This window comes from Phalaenopsis equestris, unplaced genomic scaffold (assembly GCF_001263595.1).
Source record: "Phalaenopsis equestris unplaced genomic scaffold, ASM126359v1 Scaffold000867, whole genome shotgun sequence".
Lineage (NCBI taxonomy): Eukaryota > Viridiplantae > Streptophyta > Magnoliopsida > Asparagales > Orchidaceae > Phalaenopsis > Phalaenopsis equestris.
Genome location: NW_018165307.1, coordinates 641,814 through 666,242, shown reverse-complemented (window position 1 = coordinate 666,242; position 24,429 = coordinate 641,814). Strand labels below are relative to the sequence as shown.

General features: G+C 33.9%; 1 protein-coding gene across 3 annotated transcripts in view; it reads left to right on the top strand.

Annotated features, from left to right (window-relative positions):
* The first annotated feature begins 4,768 nt into the window (after positions 1-4,768).
* The window catches only part of LOC110031926 (WAT1-related protein At3g45870-like), a 46,149-nt gene continuing 26,488 nt past the window's right edge, over positions 4,769-24,429 (top strand). Inside the window, exons 1-5 of one of the 3 annotated variants that reach the window (XM_020735376.1) lie at positions 4,769-5,091; positions 15,162-15,224; positions 15,363-15,463; positions 15,683-15,882; positions 16,444-16,599. In XM_020735376.1, the coding sequence (XP_020591035.1) occupies positions 4,886-5,091; positions 15,162-15,224; positions 15,363-15,463; positions 15,683-15,882; positions 16,444-16,599 (726 nt within the window). In that variant the 5' untranslated portion in view covers positions 4,769-4,885. Of the gene's footprint in view, positions 5,092-15,161; positions 15,225-15,346; positions 15,464-15,602; positions 15,883-16,443; positions 16,600-24,429 lie in introns of all 3 variants that reach the window. The other 2 variants (XM_020735375.1, XM_020735374.1) reach the window with 2 other exon arrangements.

Here is a 24,429-nt window from a genome sequence, read left to right as displayed (position 1 = left end):
TATATATATATATATATATAACACTCAAATTCATAATATCATATCAAAAATATCATTAATATTATTATTTTTTTTAAAAATGTGATCTTTTTTTAAATTTTTATTTATCACATCAAAATCGTTAAAATAAAATATCAAAATTTATCAGTTAAGACATATAGATATATAAAAATTATGTGGCATATATATAATTTTTTGTATATTTTAATATATATTACACTATGGACAAAGTTCATATTATTATACTATGGACAAAGCCAAACGTTCCACGTTGGTAACTCGAATTTTTGTTCCTGTTGCTTTGTTTCCTGAACGGATAAGTTCCTTTGACTTCTTTGACCAACTTTATTTCATTAATATTTAGCACTCGTAATATAACTAACATTTACAAATCTAACATCCTTTTTATTTATTATTCAAATTCTCATTCAAATATCAAAATTTAGGATGAAGCCTCAACTATATATATATATATATATATATATATTTAAATTTTCAATAATTTAATAGTGTACGTGTCAAAATATCGATTTGATACTTCAAAAAAATTATGACTCAATTTTTTTTTTTAAGAAAATATTTCAAATAACATGTATATAATTATTCATAAGATTTCTTATTTCTACGCAAATATTATACCTACAAAAATTTCAAAAATATAAAAATAAAAAAATGAAATTATATTCTAAACTTGAATTTATTCATTTATAAATATAAATAAGGTTTTAATAAATTTTTAATAATTTTCTTGAATATAGTTTCATACCACCCAGTTTCCTTATGTATTTATCTCAACCTTAAAACTTCTTGTTTTCACGTATATAATATTTTTTTTAATATAGTTTCATACCACCCAATTTTCTTATGTATTTATCTCAACCTTAAAACTTCATGTTTTCACATATATATTATTATGGAATCATTTATACCAAAATATATGCATGTATTGCGTGTAAGAAGATTTGAATCGGTAGGCTGATAATTTAATGCACAGATAAATAGAAAATAAAACGAGGAGACACCAATATTTTTACATGAAACAACTCTGAAAATAATAATAAAAAAAAAGACGTAGCCTAGCCCACTCAAACAATCAACTATATAATCGTAAGTACATATATATACTCTTCTCTTGAATTAGAAAATATATAATTATAAAACTGATAATCATGTATTTGCAGTTATACTTTAGCTATGATAATCATAATTGTGATACAAAAAATGTGGTCCTTGGTTGTCATAATAATAGTTAGTCACAAATGTCATAATTGTTTTCTATAAAGCCAGTAGTTGACCATAAAAAAAAAATGTAGTCAGCGGTTGCAATAGCTACAGTTTAGTAGCAGTTTGCCATAAATGTCATACTTAGTTGCTACAAATGCAATAGTTTGTCATAAAAGCTATATTTGATTGCTACAATAGTGGAATTTGGTCATAAAAGTCGTAGTTGGTGGCTAAAAATGTAGTTATTAGCCATAAATAACTATAGCATATGGCTGAAATAGCGACACTTGGCCATATATGCCAAATTTGAAAATTATAACAGTAGTAGCTGGCCACATTGACCATAACTAGCTGCTACAAAGGAGTAGTTAGGGCTATCAAAAAAGCTCGTTGTTCGCAAACAGTTCGTGTTTGGTTCTTCAATGAGTTCGTGTTCGATTCGTTCAATAAGTAAACGAAATAAGTAAGAACAAATTTTTTTTTGTTTGGTTAGTTAAACGAACCAACCACGAACATTGATGCATTTGTTCGTGTTCAAATCGTTATTGTTTGAAATATAAAATAATTTAAAATAATTATATATAAAAAATTTATAATATTTTAAAAAATTAAATTTTATAAATTATAATATATAATAAATTAATAACAATAATATATTAATATACTATATTAGTAATACACTAATATAGATACTATATATTTATATAACATGAGTTATATAATTAACGGCTCATTCATTAAGAAATGAACACGAAGAGTGACTTCACGAATAATTTCAAACACAAGCTTATTTCAAACAAACTAAATTTCAAACAAACCGAACACGAACACAAGTTTTGTTCGTTCGTGTTCTGTTCGTTCGTGTTTCAGTTCGTTTACACCCCTAGGAGTTATTTTTCATTATAACTATAATCAGTAAATGCAACTGCGGTAGTTTGCCACAGAGGTAGTAATTATAAAATGTAATAGTAGTAGTTAATCATAAATGTTGTAGTAGGTTGTTACAAATGTAGTAGTATGTCATAAATGCGCCAGTCAATGGCAACAATAGCAGTTGTTGGTCGCATAAGGCAGTAGATAGGTATAAAAGCTATAGTCAAAGGCTGCAATAATGACAGTTGGTCACAAAAGATTGTAGTTTGCTATTAGAATGATAAAAGTTGGCTATAATGATTGTAGTCGTGATTGTAATAGTGACATTTGGTCATAGATGTTGTAGTTGGAAGTTGTATTAGTAGTAGTTGGTCAAAAAGATCGTTGTTGGTTGCTACAAAGGCAATATTTCTCCATGTATTCTATAATCGGTGACTGCAATAATGATAATGGCTATGAAGGTCGTAATTGGAAGTTGTACCGATAGTATTTGGCCACAAAAGTTGTTGTTGGTTTCTACAAAGATAGTAGTTTGTCAAGAAGACTATAGTCAGACTACAATGAATGCAAATTTGGGTCATCGATAGTCGATGGTCGGCGGTGAGTGGCAGTGACAGCTTACGGTGGTGAATAATAGCCGACGAGTTACGGTCGATGGTGGTAAATAACTTCAGAGGCCGATTGTTATCGTTATGTCTTCAATACAAGTGTAAAACACAACAGGTGTATTTGGAATATAAAGGTTGCAAACAGAGTTCACCTTCAGCTGGTGGTAAGCTACAATAGGTGTTGAGGTCGGGCGGTGGTCGACAATTGATAGTGGTTGGTGACTACAAAGACCGATGATTATTGTCGAGTCTTCTCTTCAGAAAAGGCTCTCGAAATCCATTTTTTCCTCCCACTCTCAAGTAAAGAGAGAATGTTTATTTATAGCCTTTTAAAAAGAGACTTTTGGTTTTTTAGAGCACAACTTTTCTAAACATCTAATCAGACAGTCCAAGTTGACCCCCCTCGATTATAGATATTTTTTTAAATGATTTGAATGTCTTAATGAATTCATAATTTATCAGTCTTGGGCTAGTTGGATTCATTTCGTCAATGTGATCTATTTGACTATAAATATGTCAAATTTGAATTTTATTTTATCATTCAAATGATAGTCCAAGTCTCAAATTGTGCTTCAACAGCTTGATTTGGGCTTGATTAGGGGCAAATTTGACCAATTTTGATGAGTTTGACAGTCGGTGTGACTATAAACTTGCTAAAAACTATATTCTTGAATTTGAATTTAGGATTCCACACCAATATGCATTGAAATTCAAGTGTGAACAAATTTTGTTTGATGACACAAAAATATGAAAAATTATATTTTATTTAAAGAAATTAGCGTGAATATTTTTAATGTGATATATAGTTTTCAAGGTTATATAAACAAATGTTAAAATTTAGATTAGAGATATATAAATACATAAAAAAATTAGGTGACAAGGTCTGTTTGGGGCAGCTACATCTATTTGAAGAAGTGGTTGTGAAGCTACTGCAGAAGAAACTGCAATTTAAAAAGCTACGATGACAATTTAACTTTTTTTTAAAAAAAAAAAAACTAGATTGCAATTGTATAACTGACTAGATTGCAATTGTATAACTGTAACTGACACATCACTTAGCCTTAATTCAATTCATAATTTATGTGAAGAAACATTTTTAAGAAAATGTAACACTATATGTGTGTTTTGGGCGGTAATGCGTATGTCGAAATTATATTATGCATGCATTTTCAAAAAGCTGCAACTAAAAACTGTGTTTTGCGACTGCGCATAGATATTTGCGATGCGTGCTAAAAAGCTTTGGTCTGATTTTTTTTAAATTGTAATAACAACTATAGCTTTTAAAACAATAACTGATTCTAAAGCAGTTTCACAATTATTTTTTTTCAAATAGTCGCAATTACCCCAAATAAACCCTCAACCTACTCAAGAGTTAAGCATGACTTACAAGATCAGCTCACAAAAGATGAACACAAGTTTGAACCAACCGTTAATTATTTTGTTAGTTTGTAAACAAACATATTTTAAAAAAATTGTTATATATATTTAAAATATATTAACATATAAAAATTAAGTACAAACTTATTAAAAATTTTAAAAATTTATTTTAGCCATTTACATAAGGTGATATTTCATAAATTTTTTTTATCTTTTCTTATTGTATTATAATTATGTATATCAAAAGAATTATTTTTTCATGTTATTTTTCTATAATGCACGAATACTTCTAATTAAAGAGTCACAACATGTGAAACTGATTTAAATAATATTAAAATAAAATGTGGCACGCGTGTCGGAAACATGTGTCTTAATGAAATAAAATTTTTTAATAGATATTTTTTAAACATTTATGTTTTTTTAATAAGTAAAATTTCAAAAGGAAAAATATTTTTTATTTAAAGGTTGAATCTATATATTCGATTTTTTCATCTAATTTCTTCTTATAAACAGCTTGAGGCTGATATTTTTCATCATTTATATTATAATTTTTGAAAAATATGCTACTAAATTTTTTATTTTTTTTGTATTATTTTAATTTTTTGTTTATATATATGTATATTATAATAACGTGTATTCCAAATGTGAGTAGCTTATATTTTTAATAATAGTGCCGCTATCCTGGTGTCATCTATGTGCAGACTGCAGATATTTTCTGAATTCTTGTTTCCTTGTGTAGAGTGTTTTGAGAGGTGAAGGCTTTTTGGTCATAACCCAGTGGTTACCGCCGGCGAGCACCGTATATGGATTTGGTCCGGCAGGTAGCCGGCGGCCGAGCTCTTGCATGGAAGGCGTATTTGGCTATGGTGCTGGTTCAGGTCATATATGGAGGGTTCCACGTCATCACCAAGGTTGCCCTTAACGTCGGGATGAACCAGATCGTTTTCTGCATCTTCCGAGATCTCCTCGGTTTTTTCATCCTCGCTCCCATCGCTTTTGTCCGAGATAGGTATTCTTCCCTTATTACTCTTCCTCCTCTTCTCCTCTGTTTCAATTTATTTTCCAATGAATCACTGAAGGCAAACTGGATTAGGCACTTCATCTAGCTAATTCACTGGGTCAAACTTATTTAATTAGTTCAGAAGCTCTAGATTAGTTCACTGTATTGGCAATCATTTATTTTGATGTATATCTGCGTTAATCAGTTTCTACTACATTGCGTAGCAAGCGTAAGTTTGATAAAGTCGGGATTATATGTTTTAGGTTTACACCCTGGGGTAGACTACCGAATACAGAGTGACGGGCACAAAATAATGAGTACAGTGTCGAGTGCTAATTACTATGAGTATCGAGTATAAACTACTGTTGAATCCAAATTTGTCTGATAGATTGTGCCAAGGAATAGAGTGTTGGATCAAGGAAAAAAGATTGAGAGGGAGAGAAAGAGGAAGACTTCCTCCCACAGGGGCAAAATGTGGTGTTCTCTACCTCGTGCACCCATTTTATTCTATAAAAGACATAAGTTACAAGTGAGAGATCCAAAAGTTCCTCATACATCATAAAACCTCATATTTATAGAAGATAGAAAGTGCAAAAAAATATAAAAATGATATATTCATCCTTGTTTTAAAGAGAAGATAAAATGACATTTTGATACCGTCGGATTGCTTCGAGATCCGTACAAACTATTTTTTAGTATACATATTAAATTCCCCAATTTTCTTGCTCATTGATAGCGACAACTGCAATAAGGACAATGAAATTTATAAATCAGATAAATCTTGAGCACATAATTTGCTAATGATACTCTCTGCTATGTGTTTTTTGTGCTCGGTTCTGGTATCTTTATTGTCAGATGCTGAATTTGTTATTGTGGAGTTTTTCATCGATAAAGTCGTCGGATTTCAGTGTTTGGTCGAAGAAAAAGGTCGAACATCGGAGGAGGAAATTGGTCATCGGAGTTCTTTGTTTGGTTGCTTGTCCTGGGGAAGAGTTTTAGAATTGCCCGCTCTGGAGGGGAGTCCTAGAGCCGTTCGTCCTAGAGCGGAGTCTTGGAGCTGTTCGTTCCGGAGTGGAGTCTTGGAGCTGTTCGCCTAAGAATGTAGTTTTGGAGCTATTCGCCTCGGAGTGGTGTCCTAGAGCTATGTACCCTCGCGAAGCTTGTTGCTGCGGGGTGCTAGATTTTTTGTCCACCCCTCGCGTGATTTGTTGTTGCAGGGTGTTTGATTTTTCTTCCACCCCTCGCGAAGTTTATCGATCCCGAGTGTTAGATTTTTTTTCCATTGCTCGTGTAGCTAGTCGATGTCGGGTGTTAGATTTTTTTCTCCACCCCTCGCAGAGCTTGTCGTTGTCGGGTGTTAAAATTTTTTTTACCCCCCGCGGAGCTTGTCGCAGCTGAATTTTAAATTTTTTTTCCACCCCTCAAGGAGCTTGTTGTTGCTGGTTGTTATATTTTTTTCCACCCTTCAGGAAGCATGTCGCTGTCGGGTGTTGGATTTTTTTCCATGCCTCGTGGAGCTTGTCGGTTTTATTACCTGGTCAGAGCTTGGCTTCTAGCCGTTGGAGGCGACCTGAGTGAGGAGTTTGGAACACCGGGCAAAGTGGCCATGAAGCTTATTTTTCTTCATACTACCGTCGGCGGATTCAATTGTAATGCTTCGCTGTTGAGATGGCTGAAACGACAAGGAGAGGTCCGGAAGACTTTCCCTCATAGGAGGAATCTGCGCTCGACAGTGGGTCCTATGGACTTCATGGTGAGGCAGCCGATCGGGAGAATACCGGTCGGTCGCTGATGATGTGTTTGGTCGGCCAGTCAGCGGTTCTGCTAGCGGAGATGCGGTCAGACGACTTGAACAATCGGTCAGCAAGTGAGTGGTCGTTTAATTGGGTTTCACCTCAACGGTGTTATTGAAGTTAGAGGGATGCAGGATTTGAATGGACGATTACAACGTAGGCAGTAGGAATTTGTGTGGAGCAGTAGGTACTGTTGGAGAGTCGCACAGGTGGGTGGGTAGGTTGGGAGACGTTGACGGTAGGCTTGAGTGGTCGATCGAAGGTCTGAGCATGGCTTTGATGATAAGGCCAACACGACAAAAAAGTGCTTTACTATCGAGATAAGCAACCATCCAGACTAATAGAGTTCGATCGGCTGGTATGCGACAAAATTCGAAAATTTGAGAGCATCCACCTAAATTTTTACAGATGCACAGTCTCTTGGAGATTACCATCAACGATGAAAAATGAAGTATATTTGTTGTTCTTTGATAGGAGTAATTGCCTAATAAGTTTCTCCTCAGTGTTCGATGTTGCTCGTATTCTTGTTGGTGGTACGATCCACATTTAATGTATCTTTTAGTATGTTGAATCCAAATTTGTTCGGTAGATCGTGCCCAAGGAATAGAGCGTTGGATCGATGAAAGAAAATTGATAGAGGGAGAGAGAGAGAAAGAGAAAGAGGAAGAATTCCCCTGACGGGAGAAAATTGGGTGTTCTTAGGCTCGTGGACCTATTTTATTTCATGAAAGATATATATATCTTAAAAAATTTCTAGTTATAGAAGATGGAAAGGGAAAAAAATATAAAAATTACAATATTTAATCTTGCTTTAAGGGAAAAAAATATAAAAATTACATATTTAATCTTGCTTTAAAGAGGAGCAAAGGGCATTCTGGTGCCATCGGATTGTCTTGAGATCCGTACAGACCTTTTTTAATATACAACTACCGACACAGTCAACTACTTTCCACAATTATTCACCTTCTATAATGTATTTTATTATCTATATATTTTTTATTATGTAGCCTTTGCTATAATGCTTGATATTCATTGTCTTATTATTGAATATTGGGGAGAGCCTAGAAAACTCTTTTTTCGCCTTGAAGACATCTCTATGGGGACTTCTCTTTTCTATGAAGAAACCCGTTTTTCTATATCTCTCTTTTTCTCCGATAACTTGAGCCTTTTACTCTTTTATATCTCTTTTTTTTCTCTTATGGCTCGAAGCATTTTATTCTTTCTTCCTTGTTTGGAGGGTTATGTCTATATTTTATTTTCTAGTTTGAGATACTAAGTGGATTTTATCCCGTATGCCTTTAAAAAAATTTTCATTTCTCTTTTCTTTGATGCTAATAAAAATTTGGCATAACACATGAACAAATTTAATTTTATCATTTTCTTAAATACGACATGCGTAGATACATGCCTCAAATATGAAATTATACACAAAGATCTATAGAGGGACATCAAAATTTTATACAGAGAAGATCTTTCCAAAGAAGATCAGATTAAGACGAATTTTTTGGCCAACTTAAAGACACGTACTATATAAGCAATTTCTGCATATTTATCAAAAAACTCAATATAGATCTAGTTAGAAGAGATTATTTGATACTTCAGATCTAGCCTGCTTGCTCAGCCAGTCTGAAATTTACATAAAATAGACAATCATAGATTTGAAAATTTTGTATTTATATTTTTGATCAATTCCATGCAATAAGTTTTCGAAAAAAAGAGAACACATGAAAACTAAAATATAAAAATATGTGATGTGAGCACTGCTCATCCCATGGAAATAATCCAGTTGCGGTAATTGGGGAACTCGTCCCATTTACAACTCGTTGCACTCGCCCCTCGGAGGCAAGTTCTTCGAGAGTGAAAGAGAAATCTTGTAGCCTTTAGACCTCTCTTTTTACAAATAAATTAATAGTCACATTGGGCATCAATCATAAAATAAATAAATATAAAATTATCTTATAAAAAAGAGTTACCAACTTTCTCAAAAGTGTCTCAGGCGACTTCATACGATCTCACTTAGAGAACTCTACATCAAAACAAGCAAAAAAAACTGCCACTCTCATTCCCTCTATCTGGATGGTTCCCAATTAGCTGGGATGGAATATTCAACTTAGTGCTTCGATCAATTAGAAATCAAAACTACAACACGGAATATGATCACAACAATTCGAGAAATCAAGAAAAAAACAAGAACATAAGCACACAAAAAAAAATCACAGAAAAAGTACATAAGGATTTACGTGAAAAAACCTGAAAATGTGAAAAACCACGAAGCCACAACACCAAAAAATTTCATTATGAATGGAAGAGAAGTAAAAAAAAAAAATTAAAACACTAAGATCTTCTCTTTGTATTTATTGGAACTTACAAAACTTTGGTCCCAATCCTTTCTTGAATCCACAAGAGAAATTGCAGCCTCTGAAATCCGCTTCTTGAGTTTCACTGCTCTTGTAGAAAAGCCTTTCGAGACTTTACCATGTGCATCAGAGACATCGTCGCTCTGATCATGGAATTTAATTCAAACAATAGAGATAACAACATGTGGTGCGCCTGCAAAAAATTGGCAGGGGTGCCGCTTGCTCTCGAACCAAGCGCGAGGGTGTCGGGCGCCACCCTAGCATCTGGGGGCTCCTACTATTGCTGGCTGCTTCCTACCACTTCTAATCAGACTCCACACTCAACACAATCTTAAAGTCAGATTTACTCATTTGCAATAAGATACTTAATAAATTGCAATTAAATCCACTTTTTAGCAAATATAAATTGTGACCCCTCTTGATGGTCAAAACCTTGCAATGTTGCTCCCTATTAAAATCTACTAAGACTTTCTTGAGTAGGCGGGCAACAAGGGGACCAAGTATGTTATAAAGTCAATAAGCGCACTTAATCGGTTGAACAAGCTGATTCATTAAAGGACAACTTCGTCATGGATTAACTCATCTATGAGAGCATAACAATCTTAGCATACCGAATAATTTGCTAATATGTTATGTACTTGACATCTAGTATCTGATAATTCACCCATTATATCTAGTATTTAGCCATTCGCCTATGAGATTCAGTATTCGTCTCTTATGACATAATATTTGTGATTTATCTTTGGCATCTTCAACTCAATAGTAGTCTTTACTATTTACCATGTTATATTTTATATTAAATAATTGTATTATTCTATTCATTAAGTATATTCATCATTTGGAATACATCGCTTAATTCATACTATGTTCTACAATATCAATTCAGTGTTGAAGATCGACTCGCCACCTATAATATTATGCTCAATAGCCTTGTTTGGCTCAATACTGCAAGAAAATTATAAACGACTATAACTCAGATAAGTAAAGAAAGAATCATTTTTTTTTCTACATTTGCATTTCATGCGACCACCTATAGCACAAAACCCTTCTCAAGAAAAGTAAGTTGCTAAGCTTAATTACTCTATCTAGTATCGTGTAGGCTAACAAGACAACTAGACTAACAAATACCCAAAATTTTCTTAGAGAGATGAGGAAAATATAAGCCTTTCTATTAAGTAACGAATGAATTTTTTTTTTCTTTTATTATTTTTTGCAGTTGTTTTTTAAAGATACTAGATAATCAATGAGTTAGATGTACACCTCTAACGTAGAATATTGATTATCGAGTACAAACTAGCAATTTTAAAATGAGAAGTACAAAGTGATGAAATTGAGTGTCGGTGTCAAGGCTGAATAACCATTGTAGCATATCAACTATCAAATATGGATACTATGTGTTGACTACCGAGTATGTTGACCGACTACAAATTGTAAAGTATCAACTATCAAGTATATCTATCAATTGTCGACTATTGACCATCAAATACTAACTGCTGAATATCAAGCATTGAGTACCTAGTGCTAGGTATCGAGTGCCTTGTGCCAATTATCGAGTATCGATTTTCAAGTGTTGAGTGCAAAGTATAACTGCAGAGTAGCGAGTACCGACTATAAACATATCTAGCTACTCACCTTCTATCATTTATTGCTTATTATATAGCATTTAGTATAGTGATCAAGACCCTAGATTCTTCTATTAATATAAAGATCTTGGGGAGAGCTGAGAAAACTTTTCTGGGCCTTCAGGATTTTTCTATGGTGATTTTTTTTTTCGAAGGGTGGTTTCCTTTCTATATATCTCTCATTTTCTTCTATGGCTTAGGCTTTTGACCCTTTCTTCACTTATTGGGGGGTCATCTTTATGCTATATTTTATGGATTTGAGATACTGGGTAATTTTACTTTATTTGTTTTCATTTTTTTCATGTCTCTCCTCTTCGACACTTGTAAGATTTGAGCACAACTCAGGTAAATGATGACTTAACATTAGGTATCTTGAATATGTCTGTGGTCTAGCCTAAGGTTTGGAGGAGAATATTATTTCTCAGACACAAATTGAATCTGTACATTGTATAATTTAGTGCACATTTTCTAATAATAATAAAGAAAAAACCTTTAGGTACCTGACAAGAAATTTCTCAATCTACACCTAATTTTTGACGTCAGCTAATTTTTTGTTTAATCCTATATTGAATTCATCAGTGCAAGCAAGCGGGAAACATGTTATTTGTTTTAGAGGGTTGGTGTTTATAAGTAGAATGAAATAGTTGATTTAATGTAAAGAAATTCTTGTATAATCAGAAGTGAAATTTTGCAAATCAAATTTTGATTAATTAAAAAATAACTAGATTAAAAAAAGGTAATTGCTATTAGAAGAAAAAAATGTAAGCTTAGTCAATGGGTAAAAGTAATTGGTTTCGCTTGGGATTTGTTATCGCTCTTTTTCTGATGGTTATTTTGAAGCACTTTTTTCGCTTCCTCCATAAAGCAATCAGATATTAATTTTTGTGGAAATCATACCCTCTAATCTCAAAAATTGATTGAGAAGAAATACGATCCAGAATAAAATAGAATGGCAATATTTGCTAAAGAATTTGGTCATCGATAATAAAATTAGAAATTAGTTCTTTCTAGATATTGTATATTCTCTCATTGTCCATCCAATTATATGTTATTCATGCTAGAAGCTAGTATACACAAAATGCTTTAATATTTATTTTTTTTCCTATTTTTTAGTCATAAATTAACCTCATGGAAAGTAAATATGTTGAAGCTCAGCTTTAAATTACAGCCATCATGTCCTTGTGCTCATCACTCTTATGAATAGGCGAAATAGGTTTCCATCTGATGTAATAGCTTAGCTATCCGCTGTGGTACTAGACAACATGATGCAGCACATGAATCCAATCTCCAGCCGGAGGGTTGTCTTCATCTCTGCTGGCATGGTTGGTCTCAATCACATAAAAGGTATTTGTGAACAAGGTAAATCAAGATTCATTCTATTCATTGTGTAAACATGCTTGAACATCCCTTCCCTTATTAGAAATAATCTTTCAATTTATTAAAAGTGGCACTCCCCCTTCCAAATGCGTCATGGTTGACCACACTTTGATTGGAAATCAAATTTTGTGTTATGGAGTGGCATAAAATTTTCTTTTTATGCTATGCTAAATCACGCTTGCTTATTTTAGGCTATTTTCATACCATGCTATATAATTTTCTACATTATGAAGTGCCACATAACAATGAGAATAAATTTAAGAAGTAATGAAAATCAAGTTGGTTGTCTACGTTATTTTGAAGGGCTTAGTGGTTTCTTCTCCCCTTGAAGTTCATTGGTGAAAACCATTTATTTTTTTAATTTATTATTGTCTTTTGATGGCCCTTTCGTCCATTTGAAGATCTTTAGTTAGATCTTATTGTTTATCATCTTTTGTTTACTTGTATTTCTCTTCCCCTCTCTTCTTTTAGCTCTTGAGTACTCTTGCTTTTTTAGCCTTTGTTGACCATTTAACCCATATGCCACCCAAAAAAGGACATCTCCTATTCATTTAGGGAATATTTGGTTGGTTGAATTTCTGTTGTAGTGTAAATGGAATGAAAATATTATAATATTTTGTGTTTGACAAAATATAGTGTAAAATTTTAGTGAATTTGAATTTCACCATGTTGTTCAAAATTGTTCTATTCCAAATTTGCTAGATTTGGGAGATTTTAAAATGTATTGCAAACTGTGACCGTTGTTGCTACTTTAGTCGCTGACTCCTGCTGCCCTCCATTCATTGCTACCCATCGCTGCTGCCGCATACCATCAATTTTTGTTGTTGCCTACTTGTAGCCCGTTGGCGCCACAACACCTGCCGGCTTGTCTCTGCTATTGCTAGTTTGCCTCCCGCCTTTTTCGACCGTGCTTTACATTAATTTCATTTTTGTTTAAACTAAATACAAAAATATTAATTCTTGTACTTATTTTACACCGGACCAAACAATTCTAAAATATTCTAAATGCAATACATTTTAATTACATAACATTCATTTTTCAGCAAACCAAGCGACTAATTAATGAATACTTTAAATTAGTTGTGCCACTCATAACACAAGATCAATAAAAAAACAAGCATTGTCTTAGTACTCCACAATGCATGAAGATATAATGTAGTCTACCGTATCCTCTTCAATGCTATATTGGATAAATCTAAATTAAGTCGAGATTGAAACACATTAAACGTTAATCATAAAATTCAACCCTTCTTGTCTATCATCACCAGTATGGGCTCGGATAAAGAAATAATATTAAAATAAGCCTACTAATAAAAAGACAATACTTGACAACTTAGAATTTTTTATGTGATGCTTTTGACAAAAATACATGTTGAGATTTTCATCAAATATAGTTATCCCTTTTATTATTATAATTTTATTTGGTGTTAATATACATAATTCCTTTTTTTTTTACAGTGGGTGAAAAAAAATAATTTTCCTCTTGGTTGATATTATGACCTTGTACTTGATTAACTTTAGAAGCCAATTCCTTAGCATTCTCTTGCTCCTTGCTTTTAGTTTTTTTCTTGTCTTAATTTCTATAGTAATATGTTCCAATGCCATATCCTTTTTTTTTGTGAATTTTGTTGTTGTATTCCTTCCATGAAGTCAATACTTTTTCTGTTGATGTCATAACAACAGTAGAATACTTGGAGGTTGATGTCTTTATGCATAAGTTCACTTACAAGTTAGTAAAATACATAAACTGAAGATGCTATCTCCATAGTGTTAACTATGTGTTCTGACATTTTCGAGAAAATATTTCTTTTTTAAAGTATTCTAGATATCTATTATCGACAAGTTGAACTCATAATACATGTCAAAATGTTTTATGGAATGTGCTTTCTAAATTTTAGTTTAGCAAATATTATAATCAGTTGTCTATTCGTCCAAAATTTTGTGACCTTATCTAAGTGTAGTTCTAAGCTCAAAATTTACCTCAACAATTACAATGTTAAAGATAACTTCAATGTGCTACTTGTTAAAGTTTCCTATCTGGCTAATGGTTCTATTTTAGCGATATTGAGCATTATCGTAGCTGCTATGCATTGCGAAGTTTATAATCTATCTTTAGGATTGTTGATGATAGTATTCGTGTGATATTGTAATGTAAATAGGTTCAGCGGAAATAACCTATTAGCTTAGTTTTAGGCATGTGGAGCAGTGCCCTTGAAGATAGATTTCTGCCTCTGAGTCGTTCCCTTGTTGTAAAATGTCTCAGGGTTTTAGCTTTCAGGATTCCAGTTTTTTCATGCAAATTTGTAATGGTCACGCTTATGAATATGAGAGACTCTTTCTATGTTAGTTATCAGTCAAAGAAAGATGAGAAGAAACGATGAGAATTGGGTCATAGATTTTCAAAATATATTTTTGTGGTGTAAACCCCACTTTAAAAGAAATTACGATGTCTATTTAGTTGTATGCAGCAGTTCAAACCATTTCATTTTGTTTGGTCAGTTATGATTTGAAGGGTTAACATTTCAAATGGATGTGGTTGTTTCAGAAACAAAATCTACAGAACTGAAAAAAAAGCCAAAGCTTCTTTAGTTCTTGAATGGTCTAAAATTGGGATTTTCACTTCTTCAATGTGAGTGTAGAACATGTGCACCATGTTTGTGTGTTTCTAGTTTCTACCAATGCGAGCAAAAGAGTTGTCCTATATAAAGAGGATAATTTTTTCTTCTAATGTGTAATGTGAGACTAAACCTTTAGCTTTTGTAAAAAAGAATAAAAAAATCATGATTTTTTCTCTTTGAAATATTGACTAATTTATGAATATATGTAACAGTTGGCAGACAACTTTCTATGACTTTATCACTTTATCATAACGCTATATTTACTTCTCATGATGCAGTCATGATGTTTTTTTTTTTTTTTTTTATTTACAGAGGCATCCGACCTCCTCTGACAAGCCAACTGCTCTTGTCATTTTTATTTCTTGGGTTGACTGGGTAAGCATTTGATTGCTCTAATTCCAGTGGCTTTGGAATAAATTTCATGTGTTCAAGGCAGGTGCTGCTGTTTTCTTGTTGTCATTTACCAAGTACATCTTATTAACTTTTTTGGTTATAAGGATTTTTGGCAATCAGCTGTTGTTTACTATTGGTCTTGGATACACAAATCCAACTTATGCTGCTGCTGTTCAGCCATCAATTCCAGTTTTTACATTCATCTTGGCAGCAATTATGGGGTGAGTCTTGAATGCTTAATGTTGCATTAGTTTTTTGTGCTAATAATTCACATGGTAACTCATATCTTTATTATTAACAGTTTTTCCAATCATTAAAGGTCTTTATGCATGAAACTTGTCATTTCTTAATTTACTGCAGCGTGGAAAAATTTAATTTTCTTAGAAAGGAAGGTTGGATCAAGATTATAGGTACTTCTGTATGTGTTTCTGGTGCAGCAGTTATGCTCATTTATAGAGGTCCGGCTATATTTGGCAATGGTGTAGATGCTACGCTCAGTGAAATGATCATGGGAACTCAATCCGAGCATGTAAGACAGTTGAGACCTAATTTGTTGAAGTTTCAAATTGGTACATGGCATATTGGTGTTTTGTGCTTGATTGGGAACTGCGTCTGTATGGCTGCTTTTCTAGTTCTGCAGGTAATGGAATTCAGAACCTTTAGTTAATCTATTATTGTTAACATTATATGCTGTTATGATAGTGACTGCTGCATTATAAGTACGAATTAACCGTCATATACTACATGCATTAGTGAAGGGAGCATTGAGTTTACGAAATCCCAGATCATGATTTGAATATTGACTTGGTAAATCAAGCCATTGATCCTATGCTCTCCCTCAAACTTTTTGGACAGTGATAGATGAGCCTTTATCTATCACAAAATGATGGGGGGCATGTAAAACAATCATAGTGAGAAAAGTACTTAATGTTGAGGCCAGAGTATTTGGAACTAGCATTTTTCTGGTAGTTCTTATGAACAATTATAGATCTAAATGTTGTTCCAGCAAAATAGCTGAATGAACTATTATTTACTTGATATGTGGTGATTAGGAAAATCATTTAATCTTTGGTTGTATTTAAGGTTTGCCTTTGTGCTAAATTTAAGTTGGATAACTATTTACAAATATTTTTAATATTCACTGTAGAGAAGTTTTTTTAAGTATAAGCTCGTCCATTGATTGTCTATTCTGACATTTCAGGCTCCAGTTCTGGTGAAGTATCCTGCTACGTTATCATTAACAGCATACACATACTTCTTTGGGACAGTCATGATGGTCCTTTCAGGATTGTGTACTTCAAGAAATTCTACAGATTGGATGTTGACAAAATCAGAGATAATTGCAATACTATATTCTGTAAGTTATTGTCTAGCAGTTTATCTGGCGTTTTTAGTTATCAGCATGATTGTTCCTTTAGCTCGCATTGGTTGTTGTAAACTCTAATGTTTTTAATCCGATTAGGAGATCAAATTGGTTAACAATCCAACCTGTTTGATTTTTGGTCCAGCTGAAAAAAAAAATGTAAAAAAATCTATGAAAAAAGTTTAATAAAAATTCTTGGAATCACACCTTAGATTTTGCCTTCTTTGGTTCGAAAGGGAGAGAGTGAGGTTCTGAGTGTGTTTGTATGTGATTGAAATATGAGAACGGTGACAACTTCTTTGCTTGCTTCTTTTATCTTAAGGGGAACTAAGGGAACAGAAATGGAAACTAATTTCATCTTCTTTCTCATAAACAATGGTCAAATCGGAGAAGGGACTTATTTTTATTTGTGGCACCAAATTTCACCCTGTACCATACGTTTAAATTTAAAAGAAGGGCTTTGGATAATTAGAACTTCAAAATTTTATTAATTTTTTTTAGTACTGTCTAGATTCAAAAAAATTTGAATTATCATCTTCTCCAACTAAAAAAGATCTGAAAAGGGCCTATTGTTTTGAATTTTCCTTTCTTTTGCCATGGGACGTAAGAGAGTGGTTAGTTACATAGAGAAGGGAAAAAGAAATAAAAGATGTGACAGGGAGTGAAGAAAAGGAGATGAAAAGAAAAAGGGGAACAGATCAATTCCTTGGATTTTTTGTTTCTAGCCTTGTTAAACTATTTCAACATTGTGCAAACCTTGTGTTGTCAATGCAAGCATGGTGATGTTACGAATAAGTGAGGTAGTACCAAAAGTAAGTTCAATGGTGCCAATAAATCCTATTATTGTGAGCAAAAATTATTAATAAAGGTTTTTTGGAGTCTTTTTTTCCAAGTCTCTAATATTGTTGTTGGGTTTGTCATTATTCTCCCAAAATAAATGCAACTATGTGCATAAATTTAATGGGCTCTTTATTATAATAATGAATATATTTCTTTCTTTGGCCTTATATATGTGTGAGATAATCTCATAGAACTACATGAATTTTTTTATTCTTCTATTTTTAGTTTTCCTTAATTTTGTTTTTACTATCGCTATTTCTTTTGCTGCAATATTCTCCAACAATTAGTATCAGAGCTAACTGTAAAATTATGAGTAAATAATGTGAATAATAGTTTTTGTGATAGAAAACGGAAGATTGATAGGCTTTATTTAAAAAAGTCTCCTCAGGTCATGGGTTCGATCCCTAGTGGCGCTAGACTCTCGAATATTTATGTGTGTGTGTGCGCGTGCGTGCCGCAAGCCGTGGCCTGTTGGTTGGCGTGGTTCACTATAAATCCTCTCAGGTCACGGGTTCGATCCCCAGTGGCGCTGGGTTCTCAAATATTTAGGCACATGACACGGGCTCTCATCATGGGGCCTAGCGCATGGGAAATCGAGCCAAATACCGATTTTTTTTTTGAAATATATATATATATATATATATATATATATGTATGTATGTATTAAACATTTTAAGAAAATTTTATTTTTAGTATCTCCTATTTTAATATTTTTCATTTTTAGAAAGTAGTATTGTTGGTATGTTATAATTCTTAATTTCTTTTTTAGCATTGGGAGTTATGGTTGATTTTATGGTTTTCCAAATGCGGGAGCTTTCCCCCTCTACTTATCTTATAATCATTTTCTATGAAATTGTGAAGGAATAATTATTTTCCCCTCCCAAAACATGCATGGTATTAGAGCCAGCTATCTACTTCGAATCTGCGATAATGTCTGTCGATTAAGTCATTTGTGAGCGAGAAGCCTTCGCTTTGCTCTTGCCCCTCCCGGGTTTGCCCAATACCATTATCCTCGTGACTGACCCCTTGCTAGTCCCCATTAGAGCTAGTTGGGAAGACAACGACAGTATTGCGGCTTTCAGAGACCTGACGTTCCATTATTCGAGGCTCCAAATCCGATCGCCTTTCTTTGTGCTTCCTCTGGCGTCGAAAACTTGATTAAAATTGCATAGGTCGAGCCCATATCTGAACCAGTGCGCGTTTCTTTTTTACTCGAGGTAGCCACAACATATATGCTGCTCTTCTCAGATTTTGAGGATGTACAAATCGACAATATAATGAGAGTTTAAAGAAAGTATACCATATCGACCATTTCTAGTACTTCTGAAACTACCTCACCTCACTCCTACAGCTCATCTCATGGTCGTATCGACTGAGTATTTTGCTCAAAATTTATCACATTTCCTCTTAGTTATAAAATTTAATGAACACAATTACCTCGATTAGGCTCAATCCATAAATTTGGCGATTCACGAGAGATATTGACTCTGAAAAAATGACAGTTCAAAAATTCTTCGGCAATGATGTGGCTCATGAACTCCATGGAACTTACCATAAGAAAGCATTATCTATTCCTTCCCACTGCTTGAGGCTTTTGGGAGGTCGTTCGAGATCTTTATTCCGATATAGAAAATTCTTCACTCAACTTTGAAAATCCAAACAAAATGACCATAATATTATTACGTATTATAACAAGTTTGTAATATTATGACAGGAGCTTGATCAATGCTATGATGATATTTGGGTGGATTCCAATGATTATGCTCGCCACAATTAGAGAGAGAAAAACAATCAAGTGTACACGCTCTTAACCGACTTTAATCAATGAATTGTCATCGCGATGATCTCTATGTTCTCAATCTATCTTGTAACTTGTACATTAAAATTATTGCTGACCATCAATGTCAAACTAATTTTTGTTCTTGTTGTTGTGAGATTTAGGAATTAAACATGGAGAGGATGGTTGACAATGCAAAGGAAATGGATAGACTATTATTTTGACAATAAAATTGACTCGAATAGACAATATCAAAGTACTGGTTTAATTTTTTTTTTGTTTCCAAGATAATGATATAAGTTAGGTCATCCTAATTTTTAGTATCTAAAATATCTAACATTTGATTTCAGTTACTTGGGAGACGAAACGATGAGTTGAAGGAGAAGAAACGAGGAAATCGAAGGAAAAGAGAAGAGGAATCAAACAGACGAGAAACCATAGAGGGAGGAGAGGAAGCCGGAGAGTTGGAATTCAAAGAGGTGAATTTACCTATAAAATCGTCGCATGCGCGTCGAGAGAAGACGCCACTGCTTATATGAGAGTCGAATTGTGAGACTTGATTCCGTGCTGCCGAGTCGAAGGAGAGGTAGCCACTGTGCTAGGTCGAGTCGAGCCAGCAACGCCGTGCTTGCAAGCAAAAAGGAGGAGGTGACGTTTTTGTCTATGTAATAATCAATTTGTGAAAGATCGAAGAAAATTTTTGGCGACCTAAATTGTATCTCAATTTTTGGATCCATTGAATTTCAATCAAAATAATTTTATAAAATTTTACGCGTTAAATCGAATAATTCGATAGAAAATATTATATATTAATTATGAATAGATTGAGAGGTATAAAATTTTAAAATTATAATTTTTTTAAATTAATTAAAATTAATTAATTTATAATCCTACGTCCAAGTGATATTCCTTCGCCTTTTAATCCTTCGTTTAGGCCCTGTTTGGCGGAGCGGCACCGCAGCAACGTGGCAGCTTGACGAGATTAGGAGGCGTTTGGCGCAGCGTTGCAACAACGTCGTCCCACGATTTCGATTGAACACCGAACGCGGGCAGTAACTCGCTTCCCATCTTTGTCACTTGGTTTTTTACCCCGTTTCCCCACCAGAAACATTTCGCCTCTGTGAAAGCAAAACTACTCGCGATCTCTCCCCTCTCCTTCTCTTCTCCGACCGACTTCCTCCTGTTTTCCGACCGGCTTCCTCTTCTCTGACAAAACCGTCCAAAACAAATCCGTTTCGTGGCAAAAAAGAATTGCAGGCACAAAACACTCCCCTCTCCTCTTTTCAGAAGGTCCTCCTCCTCTCACGCAAGCCATTTTCTCGTCCTTGAAGTGGCGGTAAGAAGCGTTTTTATTTGTTTTGGATGCTCTGGATTTGTATGCCCTGTTTCTGCTTTTGCCCTAATCTTCTCAAATAATTTTTTGTGGTTTATTTACTTCGCTGTTCTTCGAGCACCCAACATCCCTACCATTTTTGGATGAGTTAAGGGTCTGTTGTTGGATTAGTATTGAAGCAGACGAATGAACTCCGTACTTTTTGGTGTTAGATTTACTAATATGTAAGAATCAGATGGCATATATGTAATGCTCCCAAAAAAAAAACACTTTCCAACTCAAATATTGTGTTATCGATCAATAATGCCACTCTCAAAACGTGTAAACACATATGATGGGTTTGTTCAATGCTCATGATCACCTCTACAACTGTTTAGATTACTTAAAAAAAACAGACATTTGGAGAGTTGTTCAATGCTCTTGATCACTTCTTTTTTCATTTTGCAAAAAAGAGAGGAAAATGAGTAAAAAAAAAGAGCAAAATGCTGTGATCTTTTTTTATTGTTGGGAAACAATGTAGATGAGCTCATTGCATGAAGAATAATGATCTCTTCTATTCTTGGGAAACAAAGTAGAAGCTACTGTAAGTTCCTTACCCTTTCAATCTCCATATTTTTCAATGCATAATGCCAATTTATAAGTGGCTCAATGACATCCTTTTTCAATTTTGATCAAGAACATTAGCATATGCATTATTAAGAACATTAGCTTTTGATTGCAAATTGGTTCAATTCAACATATTGTTGTTATTCTCTTGTACAACGAAAGGGATTTTTTGTGCATGTTTCCTGTGGCTATAACTATGTTTCCTGTGGTGTTTATTTGACAATTTAGGATGACTTAAAAAATTTTAAGCAACCATTGCTGCCATTTCCAATGAGATTTATACATAATGATCAGTGGGGGAATTTTTTCGGTGCTATTCGTATATCAATGACCATCTTTGTGCCTTCAGTTACGAGAAATTTGCTTGAGTCATTGTTTGGTGTATTTATTCATCTCATTGCATCTATAATATTAAACTGGGTTTATTAATAACAACAATTGCATGTTCTTTTTTTCTTTTGTTGCAATTAGAAAAACATGAGCTCAAGGAATTCAAGGACAGGCTGACGACTGCTCTGCCATTGTGGCTTCCAAACTTCTCTTCTGATATCACATCGGCCGTACAACTATGAGAGAAAGTTCTATAGCTGCTGACGGAGCATCGCAAAATAGTGTGGCTTTTCATTGGGCAGATAGTTCAGAGGATTTCCCTGATGATGGTGATCGGGAATGGAGAACATCACTTATTAGTTCAGAGGATTTCCCTGATAATGGTGATCGGGAGTCTAGCACGGGAGTTATGTCGTCTGAATGTTAAAAGTAATATAATCATCTTATTAATTGTCATTTTAATAATTTTAGACTTTTTTTGACACTCTTGATATTCACTGTGAAGTGAGGTGTGTATCTGTAATTCTGTCATTATAGGGGCAAAATTGTCATTTTTCCAGAAACAGCTACTCCACGGCTGTTTTCACACAGCCGCCCCAAACAGACAGTCAGCTTCACCGCAACAGCTTCCCCACAGCAGCTTTTTGGGGCAGCGTAGCTGCAGCTGAAAATCTGAGAACCTGCGCTAAACAGAGCCTGTCAAATTGTGCTAAAGCTTCACATTCTTTCCTTCCCTCCCGATTTTTCTTCTCTCTGACTCTCAGGTTTGCTAGGCAGCCGCTTGGCTGAAGACCTAAGGGAGGAGTTACAATCGCAGCAGGCCCAAAACGCGAGCAGAAGGGACGAGCGAACTACTCCTCTCTCCATATTTCTTCTCCTCTATCACGATTTCTCCTTGTCCTACTCTCGATTTCCCACAACTAGGAGTTCCCGCAATCAGCCTGCTATAGCAGCCGCAGGTAGCAGCAAACTGAGCGGCCCTCATAGAGCCGTAAACGACATTTTTGGGCTTCAGGGTGAAATCGGTAAGTGTGAATCTCTTTTTCACAATATTTAAGGCAATCTTTTTCTTCCTCGCACCTTCATTTTGAGTGTTGCCTATTTTTCTATTCCTTTTCCTTTTCGGTAGCCGTCAGAAACACCAATTGTGTGCAGAAGCGTCAAAAGGTTTTTGGGAGCTTCCATAAGGGTTTAACCACAATCTCAATGTAGGGGAAATGTGGTTGGTGGTCATAGAAGGTAAATTTGGCTGCTTTGGAGAATGATTGATCGTCGAGAAAGTGTTTTAAGGTATGTTTTAGCAAATCATTTATATTTTTGTTTATATTACTTTATGAGCAAATATATCTTTAAATTTGAAGTTGATTGCGGATTCTACGTTGTTTATTCGGGCGACAGACTCGAGGCGAGAGTCTGGAATTTCATTGTAAAGTGACCCTGTAAATTTCAGGTAAATTAATCATAAGTTAAGAAGATTAATTTGATTAATAAAAATTATTTAAATCTTAAAATTTTGAATATTATGTTTTATAGGTTATTAATCTCAACGTAAAAGCCACCACAATCTTGAGCTAACTGTCAAAGATTATGAGTTTAGCGTGACAACTGAGGTGATTAATTGTATTTCTAAATTTCAGTAATATTTTTTATTTCAGATTGTATGTTTGATTTCACGTATGCCCTAGTTTAATTAGATTATTCATATTAATATGATATATATGCATGAAAAGCATAATAGGAAAATGTGTGTATGCATGAAAGATATGCATAAGATGAATGATATTTAGATAGACATTCTATGTAAGATAAACATGTAAGATAGACATGTAAGAGAGATATGCATGATATAAGTAAGAGATGTATGAGGTACATATAACTAAGCGATATGCATAAGATAAATATATGAATATAAGTAAGCGATATGCATAAGATAAATATATGAATGATATGAAAGATATGTATGATGATGAATAGTTATACAACAGAATAAATATGCATCTTAGTAAATGCATAAAGATTTCAGAATAATGTATGTATGAAGAATGAAATAGCTTATATGTGAATGTTTCTATGTGCATGTTCAGAGGAGGATTTCACCCCTAACGGTAGGGCAGGGGATGCCAGCATATCCGCGCACGTAGAGTTTTTTTACTATCCTAGATAATTATGATTGTTTTAAATATTTGAACAAGATGAATAGAAGAGGAGCATGTGTATACAAAAGACGAGAATAACAACAAGAAAGATATAATTTTTAGTTGTTAATTTTAATTGGTTTCTTCAGTGGATTTTTCATGTATTATTTGAATATTAAATTGTTAGTAATAAAATTAAAATATCAGAGAATTAATTTTCCAATCGTCCGTTCCCGGCTTGGTTAACTCCGAGCCCCGGGCTGGGTTGTGTCAGTCTAGCTGTGGAGGGGGTGGCGGCGTTGTCGAGGCATGTTGAGCCGCCGAAGAGGGAGAGCGCGGTGACGTCATTGAGGGTCGAGCGAGCCAGGAGGCGCTAGAGGAGAGCCCGTGTCCTAGGCTACTAACAAATAAGTAGAGGAGAGGTGGAAGCATCGTAGAGGAGGGAGAGTCGAGTTCGTGCATCGGAAGCTGAGGCCAGGCCTTGATCCATATCTCTCGTGTGTGGAGGTGTTTGAGTAAAAGGTAAGATAAAGGTTTAAAATGATGAATTTATAAATTTAATATATAATTAGCTATTAATAAAAAGGTTTAATTAAACCAGGTTTTAAGTTAAAGAAGTTGCATAGAAATAACAGTAAGAGTTTGATTTTATTGTCTTTTTAATAATAAATTGTTGTGCAATATAAATGTATGTATATTTATAAGACTAATAATATATATATATATATATATATGTATGTATATATATATGTATGTATATATATATATATATATATATATATACATAAATATAAATAAAAATA